Below are 19,463 nucleotides of genomic sequence, written 5' to 3' on the forward strand. Positions count from 1 at the left end.
CCAAGTGAGGATTTCCCTCTTACGCTCAGTCCCCTGTTCTTAACGCTACCTCGCTAACGCGGGAAATGACGTCCTAGCTTCGTCTCTTTGATGCATATCAACTGACTTATATTTCTCTCTTGTGTCTCCCCTGATGATGTGATTATTACACGAAAGTGCACTTGGGAACTTATCGTGTTTCATTTTCCCCGTGGGGACTCATAGGAATATGTATACATATGTGTCGAGATCTAGAATAAGCATAAAACCACAGGAAAATGAAACACGGTAAGTTCCCAAGTGCACTTTCGTGTAATGATCACATCGTTAGGGGAGATACAAGAATGAGACAGAAGACGTAGAACAGTCAGTTTGATATACAAGGAAGAAACGTAGCTAAGACGCCATTGGTAAACAAAGTGTTATCGGATGGTGGTGTTCGGGTCTGACATTATGACTGTCAAAATTATTTTATCGTTTCCAAATTTTTGCCTACAACCAAGCTATCCAGTTTGTATATAACTTCACTAATATTAAGGTGACAATTCTTTTGTGTGTCTAATAATAGAAGATTCAATAATATTTCTCGTGGTAAAGGAGTTACAGATCAGTGAATTGGCGTTATTCCAGTCAATACAAAAGTCATGATTTTTTAACATGATTAAACAAAGCAATTGATTTCTGTCCTGTTCTTATATTGTATTTATGTTGCTTAAGTCTAACTACTGCCAGACACCAGCCTAGTTAATGTCAGGACATCCTAACTACTGCCAGAAATCAGACTAGTTAATGTCAGAACATCCTAACTACTGCCAACACCATCCTAGTTAATGTTCAGACATCCTAACTACAGCCAGACACCATCCTAGTTAATGTCAACATCCTAACTACAGCCAGACATCATCCTAGTTAATGTCCTAACTACTGCCAGACATCATCCTAGTTAATGTTCAGACATCCTAACTACTGCCAGACACCACCCTAGTTAATGTCAACATCCTAACTACTGCCAAACACCATTCTTGTTAATGTCAGACATCCTACTACTGCCACATAACCTAACTGATCCCCCAACATCTCAACTACTGCTAGTCGATCTTGCCTGCAACATTCTCGGCGATCGAGTGCAAAAATTTCTGGGTCAAAGAGACGAATCTTGGTAGCATACACTTCAAGCCTAAGAAAGCACCACGGGAAAATATATGGCATCTCTTGGTACAATTTTTGTCTTTGAACAGAGACATCTATTGGTGGTAATACAAGCTAGACTCCACACTGTGTTGCCAGCTACACGAAATGTGTGATATGAATGAATTTTGCTTATATATATATATATGTTTTATATATCACTTTCGATAAATTGAAGAGATCTTAAATTTATACATTAAAGTCTAGATTTTAGACATTAAAGTCAAAATATTATGTTAACAAAATATCATGTTAAGTTAACCAGTTGAGGCTGGCGACCAAATTTAGCCTTCAGTCAACTCAAGGACGACATAGGAAGGGAGGGAACATTGGACCAATTTGACCTCCAATTTCACTTCTTTTTTTTTCCGTTTTTTTTTCCTCTCTCGTAGTGATGAGAATCCAATTCTCCTTTTTTTTTTTTCCATTTACTTAAGACTTGCGATCAGGTTATTGGTAACTAAATTCGTGAACACGTTTAAACACCCTCTGGTAGCGGAGAGAGTGAGTGAGATTCACTTGCCCTAGAGAAGAAGAAGAAGAGGAAGAGGAAAACATCATTTGAACAGGGACACATCCATTGGCGCTATGTAGAATTTCCTAATCACACGTCACATCGCGTAGAATAAATCTAGGGTCAAAGAGACGTATCTTGTCGCATACACTTCAAGCCTAAGAAAGCACCACGGGAAAATATATGGCATCTCTTGGTACAATTTTTGTCTTTGAACAGAGACATCTATTGGTGGTAATACAAGCTAGACTCCACACTGTGTTGCCAGCTACACGAAATGTGTGATATGAATGAATTTTGCTTATATATATATATATTTTTTTTTTTTTTTCCATTTACTTAAGACTTGCGATCAGGTTATTGGTAACTAAATTCGTGAACACGTTTAAACACCCTTGATAGCGGAGAGAGTGAGTGAGATTCACTTGCCCTAGAGAAGAAGAAGAAGAGGAAGAGGAAAACATCATTTGAACAGGGACACATCCATTGGCGCTATGTAGAATTTCCTAATCACACGTCACATCGCGTAGAATAAATCTAGGGTCAAAGAGACGTAATCTTGAAGCATACACTTCAAGCCTAAGAAAGCACCACGGGAAAATATATGGCATCTCTTGGTACAATTTTTGTCTTTGAACAGAGACATCTATTGGTGGTAATACAAGCTAGACTCCACACTGTGTTGCCAGCTACACGAAATGTGTGATATGAATGAATTTTGCTTATATATATATATATATGTTTTATATATCACTTTCGATAAATTGAAGAGATCTTAAATTTATACATTAAAGTCTAGATTTTAGACATTAAAGTAAAAATATTATGTTAACAAAATATCATGTTAAGTTAACCAGTTGAGGCTGGCGACCAAATTTAGCCTTCAGTCAACTCAAGGACGACATAGGAAGGGAGGGAACATTGGACCAATTTGACCTCCAATTTCACTTCTTTTTTTTTCCGTTTTTTTTTCCTCTCTCGTAGTGATGAGAATCCAATTCTCCTTTTTTTTTTTTCCATTTACTTAAGACTTGCGATCAGGTTATTGGTAACTAAATTCGTGAACACGTTTAAACACCCTTGATAGCGGAGAGAGTGAGTGAGATTCACTTGCCCTAGAGAAGAAGAAGAAGAGGAAGAGGAAAACATCATTTGAACAGGGACACATCCATTGGCGCTATGTAGAATTTCCTAATCACACGTCACATCGCGTAGAATAAATCTAGGGTCAAAGAGACGTATCTTGGATTGCATACACTTCAAGCCTAAGAAAGCACCACGGGAAAATATATGGCATCTCTTGGTACAATTTTTGTCTTTGAACAGAGACATCTATTGGTGGTAATACAAGCTAGACTCCACACTGTGTTGCCAGCTACACGAAATGTGTGATATGAATGAATTTTGCTTATATATATATATATATATATGTTTTATATATCACTTTCGATAAATTGAAGAGATCTTAAATTTATACATTAAAGTCTAGATTTTAGACATTAAAGTCAAAATATTATGTTAACAAAATATCATGTTAAGTTAACCAGTTGAGGCTGGCGACCAAATTTAGCCTTCAGTCAACTCAAGGACGACATAGGAAGGGAGGGAACATTGGACCAATTTGACCTCCAATTTCACTGCTTTTTTTTTTTTCCATTTACTTAAGACTTGCGATCAGGTTATTGGTAACTAAATTCGTGAACACGTTTAAACACCCTTGATAGCGGAGAGAGTGAGTGAGATTCACTTGCCCTAGAGAAGAAGAAGAAGAGGAAGAGGAAAACATCATTTGAACAGGGACACATCCATTGGCGCTATGTAGAATTTCCTAATCACACGTCACATCGCGTAGAATAAATCTAGGGTCAAAGAGACGTATCTTGTCGCATACACTTCAAGCCTAAGAAAGCACCACGGGAAAATATATGGCATCTCTTGGTACAATTTTTGTCTTTGAACAGAGACATCTATTGGTGGTAATACAAGCTAGACTCCACACTGTGTTGCCAGCTACACGAAATGTGTGATATGAATGAATTTTGCTTATATATATATATATATATGTCCCTTGGGATAGGGGAGAAAGAATACTTTCCACGTATTCCCTGCGTGTCGTAAAAGGCGACTAAAAGGGGAGGGAGCGGGGGCTGGAAATCCTCCCCTCCTTGTATTAACTTTCTATATATATATATATATATATATATATATGTTTTATATATCACTTTCGATAAATTGAAGAGATCTTAGATTTATACATTAAAGTCTAGATTTAGACATTAAAGTAAAAATATTATGTTAACAAAATATCATGTTAAGTTAACCAGTTGAGGCTGGCGACCAAATTTAGCCTTGAGTCAACTCAAGGACGACATAGGAAGGGAGGGAACATTGGACCAATTTGACCTCCAATTTCACTGCTTTTTTTTTCCGTTTTTTTTTCTCTCTCGTAGTGATGAGAATCCAATTCTCCTTTTTTTTTTTTCCATTTACTTAAGACTTGCGATCAGGTTATTGGTAACTAAATTCGTGAACACGTTTAAACACCCCTTGATAGCGGAGAGAGTGAGTGAGATTCACTTGCCCTAGAGAAGAAGAAGAACAAGAAGAAAAAGAAGAAGAAGAGGAAGAGGAAAACATCATTTGAACAGGGACACATCCATTGGCGCTATGTAGAATTTCCTAATCACACGTCACATCGCGTAGAATAAATCTAGGGTCAAAGAGACGTATCTTGGTAGCATACACTTCAAGCCTAAGAAAGCACCACGGGAAAATATATGGCATCTCTTGGTACAATTTTTGTCTTTGAACAGAGACATCTATTGGTGGTAATACAAGCTAGACTCCACACTGTGTTGCCAGCTACACGAAATGTGTGATATGAATGAATTTTGCTTATATATATATATATATATATATATATATATATATATATATATATATATATATATATATATATATATATATATATATATATATGTCCCTTGGGATAGGGGAGAAAGAATACTTTCCACGTATTCCCTGCGTGTCGTAAAAGGCGACTAAAAGGGGAGGGAGCGGGGGGCTGGAAATCCTCCCCTCCAGTTTTTTTACTTTTCCAAAAGAAAGAACAGAGAAGGGGGCCAAGTGAGGATTTTCCCTCTTACGCTCAGTCCCCTGTTCTTAACGCTAACTCGCTAACGCGGGAAATGACGTCCTAGCTTCGTCTCTTTGATGCATATCAACTGACTTATATTTCTCTCTTGTGTCTCCCCTGATGATGTGATTATTACACGAAAGTGCACTTGGGAACTTATCGTGTTTCATTTTCCCCGTGGACTCATAGGAATATGTATACATATGTGTGCGAGATCTAGAATAAGCATAAAACCACAGGAAAATGAAACACGGTAAGTTCCCAAGTGCACTTTCGTGTAATGATCACATCGTCAGGGGAGATACAAGGATGAGATAGAAGACGTAGAACAGTCAGTTTGATATACAAGGAAGAGACGTAGCTAAGACGCCATTGGTAAACAAAGTGTTATCGGATGGTGGTGTTCGGGTCTGACATTATGACTGTCAAAATCATTTTATCGTTTCCAAATTTTTGCCTACAACCAAGCTATCCAGTTTGTATATAACTTCACTAGTATTAAGGTGACAATTCTTTTGTGTGTCTAATAATAGAAGATTCAATAATATTTCTCGTGGTAAAGGAGTTACGGATCAGTGAATTGGCGTTATTCCAGTCAATACAAAAGTCATGATTTTTTAACATGATTAAACAAAGCAATTGATTTCTGTCCTGTTCTTATATTGTATTTATGTTGCTTAAGTCTAACTACTGCCAGACATCATCCTAGTTAATGTGAGACGTCCTAACTACTGCCAGACACCATCCTAGTTAATGTCTGTCAGACATCCTAACTACTGCCAAACACCATTCTTGTTAATGTCAGACATCCTAACTACTGCCAGACATCATCCTAGTTAATGTCAGACATCCTAACTACAGCCAGACACCATCCTAGTTAATGTGAGACGTCCTAACTACTGCCAGACACCATCCTAGTTAATGTCTGTCAGACATCCTAACTACTGCCAAACACCATTCTTGTTAATGTCAGACATCCTAACTACTGCCAGACATCATCCTAGTTAATGTCAGACATCCTAACTACTGCCAGACATCATCCTAGTTAATGTCAGACATCCTAACTACTGCCAGACACCATCCTAGTTAATGTCAGACATCTTAACTACTGCCAGACATCATCCTAGTTAATGTCAGACATCCAAACTACTGCCAGACATCATCCTAGTTAATGTCAGACATCCTAACTACTGCCAGACATCAGCCTAGTTAATGTCAGACATCCTAACTACTGCCAGACACCAGCCTAGTTAATGTCAGACATCCTAACTACTGCCAGACACCATACTAGTTAATGTCAGACATCCTAACTACTGCCAGACATCAGCCTAGTTAATGTCAGACATCCTAACTACTGCCAGACATCAGCCTAGTTAATGTCAGACATCCTAACTACTGCCAGACACCATCCTAGTTAACGTCAGACATCCTAACTACTGCCAGACATCATCCTAGTTAATGTCAGACATCCTAACTACTGCCAGACACCATCCTAGTTAATGTCCTAACTACTGCCAGAAATCAGACTAGTTAATGTCAGACATCCTAACTACTGCCAGACACCATCCTAGTTAACGTCAGACATCCTAACTACTGCCAGACACCACCCTAGGTAATGTCAGACATCCTAACTACTGCCAGACACCACCCTAGTTAATGTCAGACATCCTAACTACTGCCAGACATCAGCCTAGTTAATGTCAGACATCCTAACTACTGCCAGACACCACCCTAGTTAATGTCAGACATCTTAACTACTGCCAGACATCATCCTAGTTAATGTCAGACATCCTAACTACTGCCAGACATCATCCTAGTTAATGTGAGACATCCTAACTACTGCCAAACACCATCCCATCATTGCCATTCCCCCCAGCAACTACCCATTACCTCATCTACTGCCAGACATCCTCACTATTGCCTAACTTATCCCATTTACTGTGACACATCTTCTCAATTACATCAACACACTTTATACACTACGTAACACTACTTCCACATGGTACCCACAGGCACTGCCAGGTACCGGAGCTACTGCCCAACACTCAGACACAAGCGCCCCAGTCACTGTCCTTCATCCTATCTACTGCCACATAACCTAACTGATCCCCCAACATCTCAACTACTGCTAGTCGATCTTGCCTGCAACATTCTCGGCGATCGAGTGCAAAAATTTCTGGGTCAAAGACCATCTATTTCTTACATCAGTTTCTGACCCCGTCACTGGCGTAAGTATTCCCCGGCTTTCTTCAAAAATAATTTAAACAACAATCATGAATTTGAAAGGCATTATCCTGTTAGCTTTCCTGGCGTGCGTGTGCATCGCGAAGGCGTCCTTGTCAACGTACTACGACAAGCTCTCCCCGGACGAACTCTCGCTCCTGGGGTTCACGTCGCCCACGCACTACACTCCACATGACGGAGACAGTGTCTCCGTCCCCAGTGTTCCAGTGCCCAGCGTTCCAGTACCCAGTGTTCCAGTGCCCAGCGTTCCAGTGCCCAGCGTTCCTCCAGTCCCTTCTCCCACCAAAGGAGAAGGTCGCATGTAGAGAAAGGCTATCCGAGCGCAAAAACGTCTGGCTCACAAAGAGAAAGTGGCTGAGAGGGACCAGAATCTTAACAGAAGGTTTGAGCTCTCAGCCTTGAAGCGAAGCATCGGCTGGAGGGATATGGACCAGTGGCGCATCACTGAAAGATGGCCCAACCAAACTATCCCCATCGCCTTTACTGACGATTACCCTGAAGAAAGTCGCGCTACAGTCTACCAAGCTATGGATAGACTCAACAAAATGACTTGTGTCAGGTTCACGAACGCCACCCTCACCCCGAGTGCGCACCACGTGAAAATCGATCAGAAGTCGAGAGCCTGTTACTCCAAAGTGGGCAAGGTCGTCGGTCAGGGCAAGGCTGCAAGAAGAGGCCATCAGCTTGCCACTTTGCACCCGGACTGTCTCCGTCAGGATGGTAAGATCATGCACGTGCTGTTGCATATGCTAGGTCTCCCCCATCAGGAGAACCGACCTGACCGGGACGAGTACGTGGTCATACATCAGGACAATCTAAAGGTTGGAATGAAACGTAACTTTAGGAAGATCACCGGGAGGTTTGCCCCAGTTACTGCAGGGCTTCCGTATGACTACGGCAGTATCATGCACTCGCCAGCGAGTGCATTCGCCAACACAAATGGTCCTGCCATGTCACTACGAAAGCCTTACCAGGGCAAAGTGGGACAAAGGGATTGGCCCTCTCCTACAGACATTGCCACCATGAATCGTCTGTATGAGTGCCATGATCATTACCTTGGTGATGATATCCTTGGCGCCGTACCATACAAAGATTTTCATGCCGGCTTCATGTCCCGAAACGTCACCATCTCTGAGGCTCTTAGGGACTGGATTGACTACATGAAAGAGCAGGAAGGGATGACTCCAAGTCCCGCCGGTGAGACCTACCCTATCACCCAAGAGCAGGATAAGGAGATCACGGAGACTACACCAGTCCAACCTGCTACAGTCACTACACCAGTCCCTACCACAGACACTGCATCGCTCCCTGCCCCAGTCTCTCCAGAGGGCAAGACCTCCTCCGCCGACCTTGGCAAAGAAAATGCCAGGTTACGAGAAGAGAATGAGCGACTTCTTCAGGAGAAGAGCAAAGTGGAAGATCTCCTTTATGAAGAGAGGGAGAAGAACGACAGACTGGTCCAAACACTGGAAGAGTTAGATTCCGTTTACCAGGAGAATGTTAAACTGATCAACATGTATGTCAAAAGGCAGCAGGAAGGAGAAGAGCGGAATCGTCGCCAGTTCAACGCCCTTCGACAAGACGTTGTCGAGCTTGGCAGGTATCTTGTTCGAAGGGAAGAAAGGAACCGGCAATCTCCCAAGGCCCCTCAGTAAAGAGAATATAGCTATTCTCAAAGAGGGTGAAGAGAAGAGTCGTCAAGAGCTCAACAACTGCCCCCAACCCCACACCCCGCGTATCTGACTCGTTAACAATGAGTTTGAGACAGAGGGGCAGGGAAGGAGGGGCTTGAGCCTCTTTCGACACTTCTAATGGGTTGATATGTTGTCTTCTTATACTTCTATTATTTGGATTGAAACAATTTGTATCTATATCTATCTATCTATCTATATATATATATATATATATATATATATATATGAAATGAAGTGAAATTACCTTAAATACTGCTCAACTCATTTTCATACCATTTACCTCCCATTTACTGTTACACACCCTCCCAATTACATCTACACACTTTATACACTACGAAACACTACTTCCACATGGTACCCACAGTCACTGCCAGGTACCGGAGCTACTGCCCAACACTCAGACACAAGCGCCCCAGTCACTGTCCTGCATCCTATCTACTGCCACATAACCTAACTGATCCCCCAACATCTCAACTACTGCTAGTCGATCTTGCCTGCAACATCCTCGGCGATCGAGTGCAAAAATTTCTGGGTCAAAGACCATCTATTTCTTACATCAGTTTTTGACCCCGTCACTGGCGTTAGTATTCCCTGGCTTTCTCCAAAAATAATTTAAACAACAATCATGAATTTGAAAGGCATTATCCTGTTAGCTTTCCTGGCGTGCGTGTACATCGCGAAGGCGTCCTTGTCAACGTACTACGACAAGCTCTCCCCGGACGAACTCTCGCTCCTGGGGTTCACGTCGCCCACGCACCACACTCCACATGACGGAGACAGTGTCTCCGTCCCCAGTGTTCCAGTGCCCCGCGTTCCAGTACCCAGTGTTCCAGTGCCCAGCGTTCCAGTGCCCAGCGTTCCTCCAGTCCCTTCTCCCACCAAAGGAGAAGGTCGCATGTAGAGAAAGGCTATCCGAGCGCAAAAACGTCTGGCTCACAAAGAGAAAGTGGCTGAGAGGGACCAGAATCTTAACAGAAGGTTTGAGCTCTCAGCCTTGAAGCGAAGCATCGGCTGGAGGGATATGGACCAGTGGCGCATCACTGAAAGATGGCCCAACCAAACTATCCCCATCGCCTTTACTGACGATTACCCTGAAGAAAGTCGCGCTACAGTCTACCAAGCTATGGATAGACTCAACAAAATGACTTGTGTCAGGTTCACGAACGCCACCCTCACCCCGAGTGCGCACCACGTGAAAATCGATCAGAAGTCGAGAGCCTGTTACTCCAAAGTGGGCAAGGTCGTCGGTCAGGGCAAGGCTGCAAGAAGAGGCCATCAGCTTGCCACTTTGCACCCAGACTGTCTCCGTCAGGATGGTAAGATCATGCACGTGCTGTTGCATATGCTAGGTCTCCCCCATCAGGAGAACCGACCTGACCGGGACGAGTACGTGGTCATACATCAGGACAATCTAAAGGTTGGAATGAAACGTAACTTTAGGAAGATCACCGGGAGGTTTGCCCCAGTTACTGCAGGGCTTCCGTATGACTACGGCAGTATCATGCACTCGCCAGCGAGTGCATTCGCCAACACAAATGGTCCTGCCATGTCACTACGAAAGCCTTACCAGGGCAAAGTGGGACAAAGGGATTGGCCCTCTCCTACAGACATTGCCACCATGAATCGTCTGTATGAGTGCCATGATCATTACCTTGGTGATGATATCCTTGGCGCCGTACCATACAAAGACTTTCATGCCGGCTTCATGTCCCGAAACGTCACCATCTCTCAGGCTCTTAGGGACTGGATTGACTACATGAAAGAGCAGGAAGGGATGACTCCAAGTCCCGCCGGTGAGACCTACCCTATCACCCAAGAGCAGGATAAGGAGATCACGGAGACTACACCAGTCCAACCTGCTACAGTCACTACACCAGTCCCTACCACAGACACTGCATCGCTCCCTGCCCCAGTCTCTCCAGAGGGCAAGACCTCCTCCGCCGACCTTGGCAAAGAAAATGCCAGGTTACGAGAAGAGAATGAGCGACTTCTTCAGGAGAAGAGCAAAGTGGAAGATCTCCTTTATGAAGAGAGGGAGAAGAACGACAGACTGGTCCAAACACTGGAAGAGTTAGATTCCGTTTACCAGGAGAATGTTAAACTGATCAACATGTATGTCAAAAGGCAGCAGGAAGGAGAAGAGCGGAATCGTCGCCAGTTCAACGCCCTTCGACAAGACGTCGTCGAGCTTGGCAGGTATCTTGTTCGAAGGGAAGAAAGGAACCGGCAATCTCCCAAGGCCCCTCAGTAAAGAGAATATAGCTATTCTCAAAGAGGGTGAAGAGAAGAGTCGTCAAGAGCTCAACAACTGCCCCCAACCCCACACCCCGCGTATCTGACTCGTTAACAATGAGTTTGAGACAGAGGGGCAGGGAGGGAGGGGCTTGAGCCTCTTTCGACACTTCTAATGGGTTGATATGTTTTCTTCTTATACTTCTATTATTTGGATTGAAACAATTTGTATCTATATCTATCTATCTATCTATATATATATATATATATATATATGAAATGAAGTGAAATTACCTTAAATACTGCTCAACTCATTTTCATACCATTTACCTCCCATTTACTGTTACACACCCTCCCAATTACATCTACACACTTCATACACTACCTAACACTACTTCCACATGGTACCCACAGTCACTGCCAGGTACCGGAGCTACTGCCCAACACTCAGACACACTGCCACATAACCTAACTGATCCCCCAACATCTCAACTACTGCTAGTCGATCTTGCCTGCAACATTTTCGGCGATCGAGTGCAAAAATTTCTGGGTCAAAGACCATCTATTTCTTACATCAGTTTTTGACCCCGTCACTGGCGTAAGTATTCCCTGGCTTTCTTCAAAAATAATTTAAACAACAATCATGAATTTGAAAGGCATTATCCTGTTAGCTTTCCTGGCGTGCGTGTGCATCGCGAAGGCGTCCTTGTCAACGTACTACGACAAGCTCTCCCCGGACGAACTCTCGCTCCTGGGGTTCACGTCGCCCACGCACCACACTCCATATGACGGAGACAGTGTCTCCGTCCCCAGTGTTCCAGTGCCCAGCGTTCCAGTGCCCAGTGTTCCAGTGCCCAGCGTTCCAGTGCCCAGCGTTCCTCCAGTCCCTTCTCCCACCAAAGGAGAAGGTCGCATGTAGAGAAAGGCTATCCGAGCGCAAAAACGTCTGGCTCACAAAGAGAAAGTGGCTGAGAGGGACCAGAATCTTAACAGAAGGTTTGAGCTCTCAGCCTTGAAGCGAAGCATCGGCTGGAGGGATATGGACCAGTGGCGCATCACTGAAAGATGGCCCAACCAAACTATCCCCATCGCCTTTACTGACGATTACCCTGAAGAAAGTCGCGCTACAGTCTACCAAGCTATGGATAGACTCAACAAAATGACTTGTGTCAGGTTCACGAACGCCACCCTCACCCCGAGTGCGCACCACGTGAAAATCGATCAGAAGTCGAGAGCCTGTTACTCCAAAGTGGGCAAGGTCGTCGGTCAGGGCAAGGCTGCAAGAAGAGGCCATCAGCTTGCCACTTTGCACCCGGACTGTCTCCGTCAGGATGGTAAGATCATGCACGTGCTGTTGCATATGCTAGGTCTCCCCCATCAGGAGAACCGACCTGACCGGGACGAGTACGTGGTCATACATCAGGACAATCTAAAGGTTGGAATGAAACGTAACTTTAGGAAGATCACCGGGAGGTTTGCCCCAGTTACTGCAGGGCTTCCGTATGACTACGGCAGTATCATGCACTCGCCAGCGAGTGCATTCGCCAACACAAATGGTCCTGCCATGTCACTACGAAAGCCTTACCAGGGCAAAGTGGGACAAAGGGATTGGCCCTCTCCTACAGACATTGCCACCATGAATCGTCTGTATGAGTGCCATGATCATTACCTTGGTGATGATATCCTTGGCGCCGTACCATACAAAGACTTTCATGCCGGCTTCATGTCCCGAAACGTCACCATCTCTGAGGCTCTTAGGGACTGGATTGACTACATGAAAGAGCAGGAAGGGATGACTCCAAGTCCCGCCGGTGAGACCTACCCTATCACCCAAGAGCAGGATAAGGAGATCACGGAGACTACACCAGTCCACCCTGCTACAGTCACTGCACCAGTCCCTACCACAGACACTGCATCCCTCCCTGCCCCAGTCTCTCCAGAGGGCAAGACCTCCTCCGCTGACCTTGGCAAAGAAAATGCCAGGTTACGAGAAGAGAATGAGCGACTTCTTCAGGAGAAGAGCAAAGTGGAAGATCTCCTTTATGAAGAGAGGGAGAAGAACGACAGACTGGTCCAAACACTGGAAGAGTTAGATTCCGTTTACCAGGAGAATGTTGAACTGATCAACATGTATGTCAAAAGGCAGCAGGAAGGAGAAGAGCGGAATCGTCGCCAGTTCAACGCCCTTCGACAAGACGTCGTCGAGCTTGGCAGGTATCTTGTTCGAAGGGAAGAAAGGAACCGGCAATCTCCCAAGGCCCCTCAGTAAAGAGAATATAGCTATTCTCAAAGAGGGTGAAGAGAAGAGTCGTCAAGAGCTCAACAACTGCCCCCAACCCCACACCCCGCGTATCTGACTCGTTAACAATGAGTTTGAGATAGAGGGGCAGGGAAGGAGGGGCTTGAGCCTCTTTCGACGCTTCGAATGAGTTGATATGTTTATACTTCTATTATTTGGATTGAAACAATTTATATCTATATCTGTCTATCTATCTAACTACTTTTATATCTATCAATATAAGTGCATCTGTAAGTGAAATTACCTTAAATACTGCTCAACTCATTTTCATACCATTTGCGACTGCTTTATCTTCACTTTACAGAAACGTATCTGAACTCCATGTTCGACATACATGCAGAAACCACACAGACCCAAGGTTCAATGAAGGTGGCCTGCGTTTACCACCCTCCCTAAAAAAAAAAAAAGAGACCTGCATCCCTTCACTATTTTCTTTAAAAAAGGTAATACTAAGGGTAAACATGAGCTCCCGTTTCTCGACTTACCCTGCCTATAACATTACTGATGTTGAAGACATCAATTTTCACTTCCTCTCTCTCAGAGCAGATGACGTGTCTTTCAATCAATGTTAGTATGATCCCGCAACAAGGCCAGGGAGAGAGATCAGTGGTTGAGAAGGTAAATTTCCTGTTTATAAATCCTAACATCCTCATTGTTTTCATGGCAGCTTCATCACAATGCTGGGAGACTTTGACGCTATTGAAGACAGTGACCCTAGGATCTCTCTCTCACACTAGGGGGTGTCCTTTATCTTGTAGCCCATCATTTCATAGTCAGTTTGTTTTTTTTTTTACTATATTTTCGCTACTTGTAACAGCTGATATTTATTAACGTTGAATGACATTTGCCATTTATTAGACCAATAAGCGATTTTATCTCGATCTTCTTGTAATCTTAGCCTATCTTCTTCATTAGATTTGGCACTGGCGATCCTATATCATCTGCACATTTGGAGACGAGGCTATCTAATCCTACGTCAGTAACATTAATATAAATGATGAAAAGTATGAAGACTAAGCTATCTAATCCTACGTCAATAACATTAATATAAATGACGAGTATGTAGACTAGGCTATCTAATCCTACGTCAATAACATTAATGTAAATGATGAAAAGCATGAAGACTAGGCTATCTAATCCTACGTCAATAACATTAATATAAATGACGAGAATGTAGACTAGGCTATCTAATCCTACGTCAATAACATTAATATAAATGATGAAAAGCATGGAGACTAGGCTATCTAATCCTACGTCAATAACATTAATATAAATGATGAAAAGCATGGAGACTAGGCTATCTAATCCTACGTCAATAACATTAATATAAATGACGAGTATGTAGACTAGGCTATCTAATCCTACGTCAGTAACATTAATATAAATGATGAGTATGTGTAGACTAGGCTATTTAATCCTACGTCAATAACATTAATATAAATGATGAGTATGTACACTAGGCTATCTGATCCTACGTCAGTAACATTAATATAAATGATGAGTATGTGTAGACTAGGCTATCTAATCCTACGTCAGTAACATTGATATGAATGATGAGTATGCAGCAGACTAGGCTATCTAATCCTACGTCAGTAACATTAATATAAATCATGAAAAGCATGGAGACTAAGCTATCTAATCCTACGTCAAGAAAATTAATATAAATGACGAGTATGTAGACTAGGCTATCTAATCCTACGTCAGTAACATTAATATAAATGATGAGTATGTGTAGACTAGGCTATCTAATCCTACGTCAATAACATTAATATAAATGATGAAAAGCATGGAGACTAGGCTATCTAATCCTACGTCAATAACATTAATATAAATGACGAGTATGTAGACTAGGCTATCTAATCCTACGTCAGTAACATTAATATAAATGACGAGTATGTAGACTAGGCTATCTAATCCTACGTCAGTAACATTAATATAAATGACGAGTATGTAGACTAGGCTATCTAATCCTACGTCAGTAACATTCAGTATAAATGATGAAAAGTACAAGGCCAAGTACATCTCCCTGATGGACTTCACTAGTACCGAGTGACCATAACAGTACGACTCTGCTTCCTATCACATCTCCAGGCGTCTGTCTAATTCCAGTGCAGCCAGTAAGCCCTAAGGCCTAGACTTTGGGCATCAATTTAACGTGGGAGACTAATAGTATATCTATTTCTTTAAATAGTATATCTATAGTATATATATATCTGAATAGTATATCTTTCTTTTTTCACGTCTTGGGTAGTGAATAATGTAGGATAAAAATCGAGGTGGCTTGTAAAGCTAACAAACTGAAATTTTACAAACACATCTTCCTTTAACTTGTATGAACTTCACCGCAGAAGTGGAAAATAATTGGATGTTACCATTTTTACATTGCATGATCCATAGGGATAGAAACATATTTAAGTTTACTATGTACAGAAAACCTACCAACGTTTGTTCATATATTCGTTATTATTTGGCTCAACAAAGCAGTTAGATGATCATTTCACCGGAATGTATTGATGAGTTTGAGAAGATAAATTGGATTGGATCCAAATTAAAGTATCGTAGATCTTTTATTGATAAGTCCCTTAAGTTGGCAAAGAAATCATTTTATAGTTATACCCAAACCTCCCATTGACACCAAGAACCTTTTAGTTCTCCCTTTCAGTGACAATTTTGCATTACTTCCATCGAACGTCAATGTAGCCTTCAGTAATGACAAGACTGTAAGGAATATCTTAATCAAAAACTAACCAGAAAATACTGCAGGCTGTGTTTACAGAATGCCTTGTAAGAATTGTAGTATGTTTATGTTGGGCAGACTGGTAAGGATCTTTAATTTAGATTTAAGCAACATGAATAGAGTAATGTCAGAACAGTACAAAAATAAAGTTGTTTGTTTCATCATGTTACGAATTATGACCATTGTATTGATTGGAGTAACGCCAATTCACCTATTAACTAGTTCTAACTCCTTTACCACGAGAAATATTATTGAATCTTCTATTACTAGATACACAAAGAATTGTCACGTTAATATTAGTGGAGGTCTATACAAATTGGATGGCTTTGCCCGTAGGCAAAATTTGTAAACATACCTTTTCTTGTCCACAATAAAAATCTTATATGACCATCCAGTATCACTTGTTTACCAAATGGAGTCTTAGCTACATCTCTTCCTTGTATATCAACTGACTGCTCTACGTCTTCTATATAGTATAACACTGTTATCATCTTATGTAGGAGTGACATTATTCAAAGTTTTCACTATAATTCATTACCTTATTCTTCTGAACTGTCGACGAATCTGTGTTTAAAAGTCCTACAAAATTCCTAACTGTAGGATATTATTGTAATGCCTCAAAAAGGGCGAATAACCAAAATGTTTCATCCAACCTTGGGAAAATTCATTTTGAGTGATGATTAGATTGATGAGAAAAACGGTACAAATCTTTTTAATCTTTTATATCATATCACTCCTCCATTACCTGTGTGACATACTCTGGAACATACCTTGAGACTATATTCCCCCATTACCTGTGTGTGTCATACCCTGGAACATACCTTGAGAGTATATTCCCTCATTACCTGTGTGTGTCATACCCTGGAACATACCTTGAGAGTATATTCCCCCATTACCTGTGTGTGTCATACCCTGGAACATACCATGAGAGTATATTCCCTCATTACCTGTGTGTCATACTCTGAAACATACCTTGAGAGTATATCCCCCAATTACCTGTGTGTGTCATACTCTGGAACATACCATGAGAGTATATTCCCCCATTACCTGTGTGTGTCATACCCTGAAACATACCATGAGAGTATATTCCCATACCATGAGAGTATATTCCCTCATTACCTGTGTGTGTCATACCCTGGAGCATACCTTGAGAGTATATTCCCCCATTACCTGTGTGTGTCATACTCTGGAACATACCTTGAAAAATATACCAAGGTAATACCGCTTGTCGCCCAGCTTCATCAACGGCATTGACCATCTGTCCCGGAATTCCTCGTTGGGGCCACAGGTGGCGCCCGTACACGCTGGGGAGAGAAAGGCAGCTGGTTACATAGATAGATAGATTAATAGATAGATAGATAGATAAGGTTAGGGAGACAGATAAGAGACGTACGTAGTGACACAGACCACGCAAGACACCCCCTAAAATTCCAAGTGTCGCAGGCGGTCTGGCATTTTAGAGAGAGAGAGAGAGAGAGAGAGAGAGAGAGAGAGAGAGAGAGAGAGAGAGAGAAGTAAACGACGCCTGAACAGAATTACAAGCATTAACGGATGTCGTGTTGGCCACAGTCTCACGGGTTCGAACCCAGGACCCCCAGCAACATGACTGGCAGACGTTAAAACATTCACTTCCGTTTTCTTTCTCTCTGGACAATTACCAGCATATGAAATTTATATATATATATATATATATATATATATATATATATATATATATATATATATATATATATATATATATATATGGCCTTTAAGAAACCCAGAAAATATAAAGACAAGACAGATATCTTATGTATCTCTGTATCAGGTTGTTTGGTTGGGTATTTAATATCTCTGAAAGAAATACCTTAAAAAGTTCCATCTGTTGTGTATGTCAACATCACTCACACTTGCCTGGCAAGAAGTATTACTACGACAATATTTTCGCTTCGCTTTTGAGGAGTTGAAACCTCCTGTTTCACCTTTTTCCCCCCACAGCTTCAAGTTTGTACGAAATGTTTTCCCACAGAGAACATGTATTTCCATACATCTTCGCCAATTCCCGCGTGAGCGAGGTAGCGTTAAGAACAGAGGACTGAACCTTGGAGAGAAAATCCTCACTTGGCCCCCTTCTCTGTTCCATTTTTTTGGAAAGTTAAAAACGAGAGGGGGAAGGATTTCCAGCCCCCCGCTCGCTCCCTCCCCTTTTAGTCGCCTTCGACACGCAGGGAATACGTGGGAAGTATTCTTTCTCCCCTATCCCCAGATATATATATATATATATATATATATATATATATATATATATATATATATATATATATATAATATTATTTACGAGTTGTGACCATTTAGGAGTAGATATCAATAATGATAATAATAATGATAATGATAATAATATTGATAATGATGATAATGATGATAATGATAATGATCATTATAATAATGATAATAAAAATACCATAATTATCATTATCATCATAGTTTGGTGAAAAGAAATATAAGATGTAAATCATTTGCTTTGAAGATTGCAGAGGGCGTACTTGAGCTCACCACAACTTGACGCTGGTTTATGCCAAATATCAGGTCACGCTCGACTCTTTTGAATTCGTGGAAAAATGAATTTCCGATTTAATTGTGGGATGAAGTGGTACTCGGGCAGCCAGAGAGATTTCTCCTTCTAAGAACCATTAATTTGTCTTGTTATTATTCATATATATATATATATATATATATATATATATATATATATATATATATATATATATATATATATATATATATAATATATATATCCCTGGGGATAGGGGAGAAAGAATAAAGAATACTTCCCACGTATTCCCTGCGTGTCGTAGAAGGCGACTAAAAGGGGAGGGAGCGGGGGGCTGGAAATCCTCCCCTCTCGTTTTTTTTTTAATTTTCCAAAAGAAGGAACAGAGAATTGGGCCAGGTGAGGGTATTCCCTCAAAGGCCCAGTCCTCTGTTCTTAACGCTACCTCGCTAATGCGGGAAATGGCGAACAGTTTGAAAGAAGAAAGATATATATATATATATATATATATATTCTTTTTTCTTTTATACTGTTCGTCATCTCTCGCGTTAGCGAGGCAGCGTTAAGAACAGAGGACTGGACCTTTGAGGGAATATCCTCACCTGGCCCCCTTTTCTGTTCCTTCTTTGGAAATAAAAAAAAAAAAAAAAACGAGAGGGGAGGATTTCCAGCCACCCGCTCCCTCCCCTTTTAGTCGCCTTCTACGACACGCAGGGAATATGTGGGAAGTATTCTTTCTCCCCTATCCCCAGGGATAATATATATATATATATATATATATATATATATATATATATATATATATATATATATATATACAAACCTCCAACAGTCAGGATAGAACCCGGGACCCTGCGTAAGAGGCGGGAGCACTACCGCCTGGCTATGATAAATACACCTCAGTGTTGTA

At 41.7% G+C, this 19,463-nt stretch overlaps 1 protein-coding gene and 1 pseudogene across 1 annotated transcript; one reads left to right on the top strand and one right to left on the bottom strand.

The window, feature by feature from the left end:
* The window catches only part of LOC139758411 (uncharacterized), a 141,280-nt pseudogene that overhangs the window by 20,836 nt on the left and 100,981 nt on the right, over positions 1–19,463 (bottom strand).
* On the top strand, positions 7,069–8,909 carry LOC139758410 (uncharacterized). Its single transcript, XM_071679793.1, has one exon. It carries the CDS (start codon positions 7,487–7,489, stop codon positions 8,714–8,716), a length of 1,230 nt encoding a protein of 409 aa, XP_071535894.1. The 5' UTR covers positions 7,069–7,486; the 3' UTR covers positions 8,717–8,909.

This window comes from Panulirus ornatus, chromosome 30 (assembly GCF_036320965.1).
Source record: "Panulirus ornatus isolate Po-2019 chromosome 30, ASM3632096v1, whole genome shotgun sequence".
NCBI lineage: Eukaryota > Metazoa > Arthropoda > Malacostraca > Decapoda > Palinuridae > Panulirus > Panulirus ornatus.

Bases quoted from the DNA above. Each gene is read 5' to 3' on its own strand.
- LOC139758410 (XM_071679793.1), top strand. From the start codon at position 7,487: ATGGACCAGTGGCGCATCACTGAAAGATGGCCCAACCAAACTATCCCC.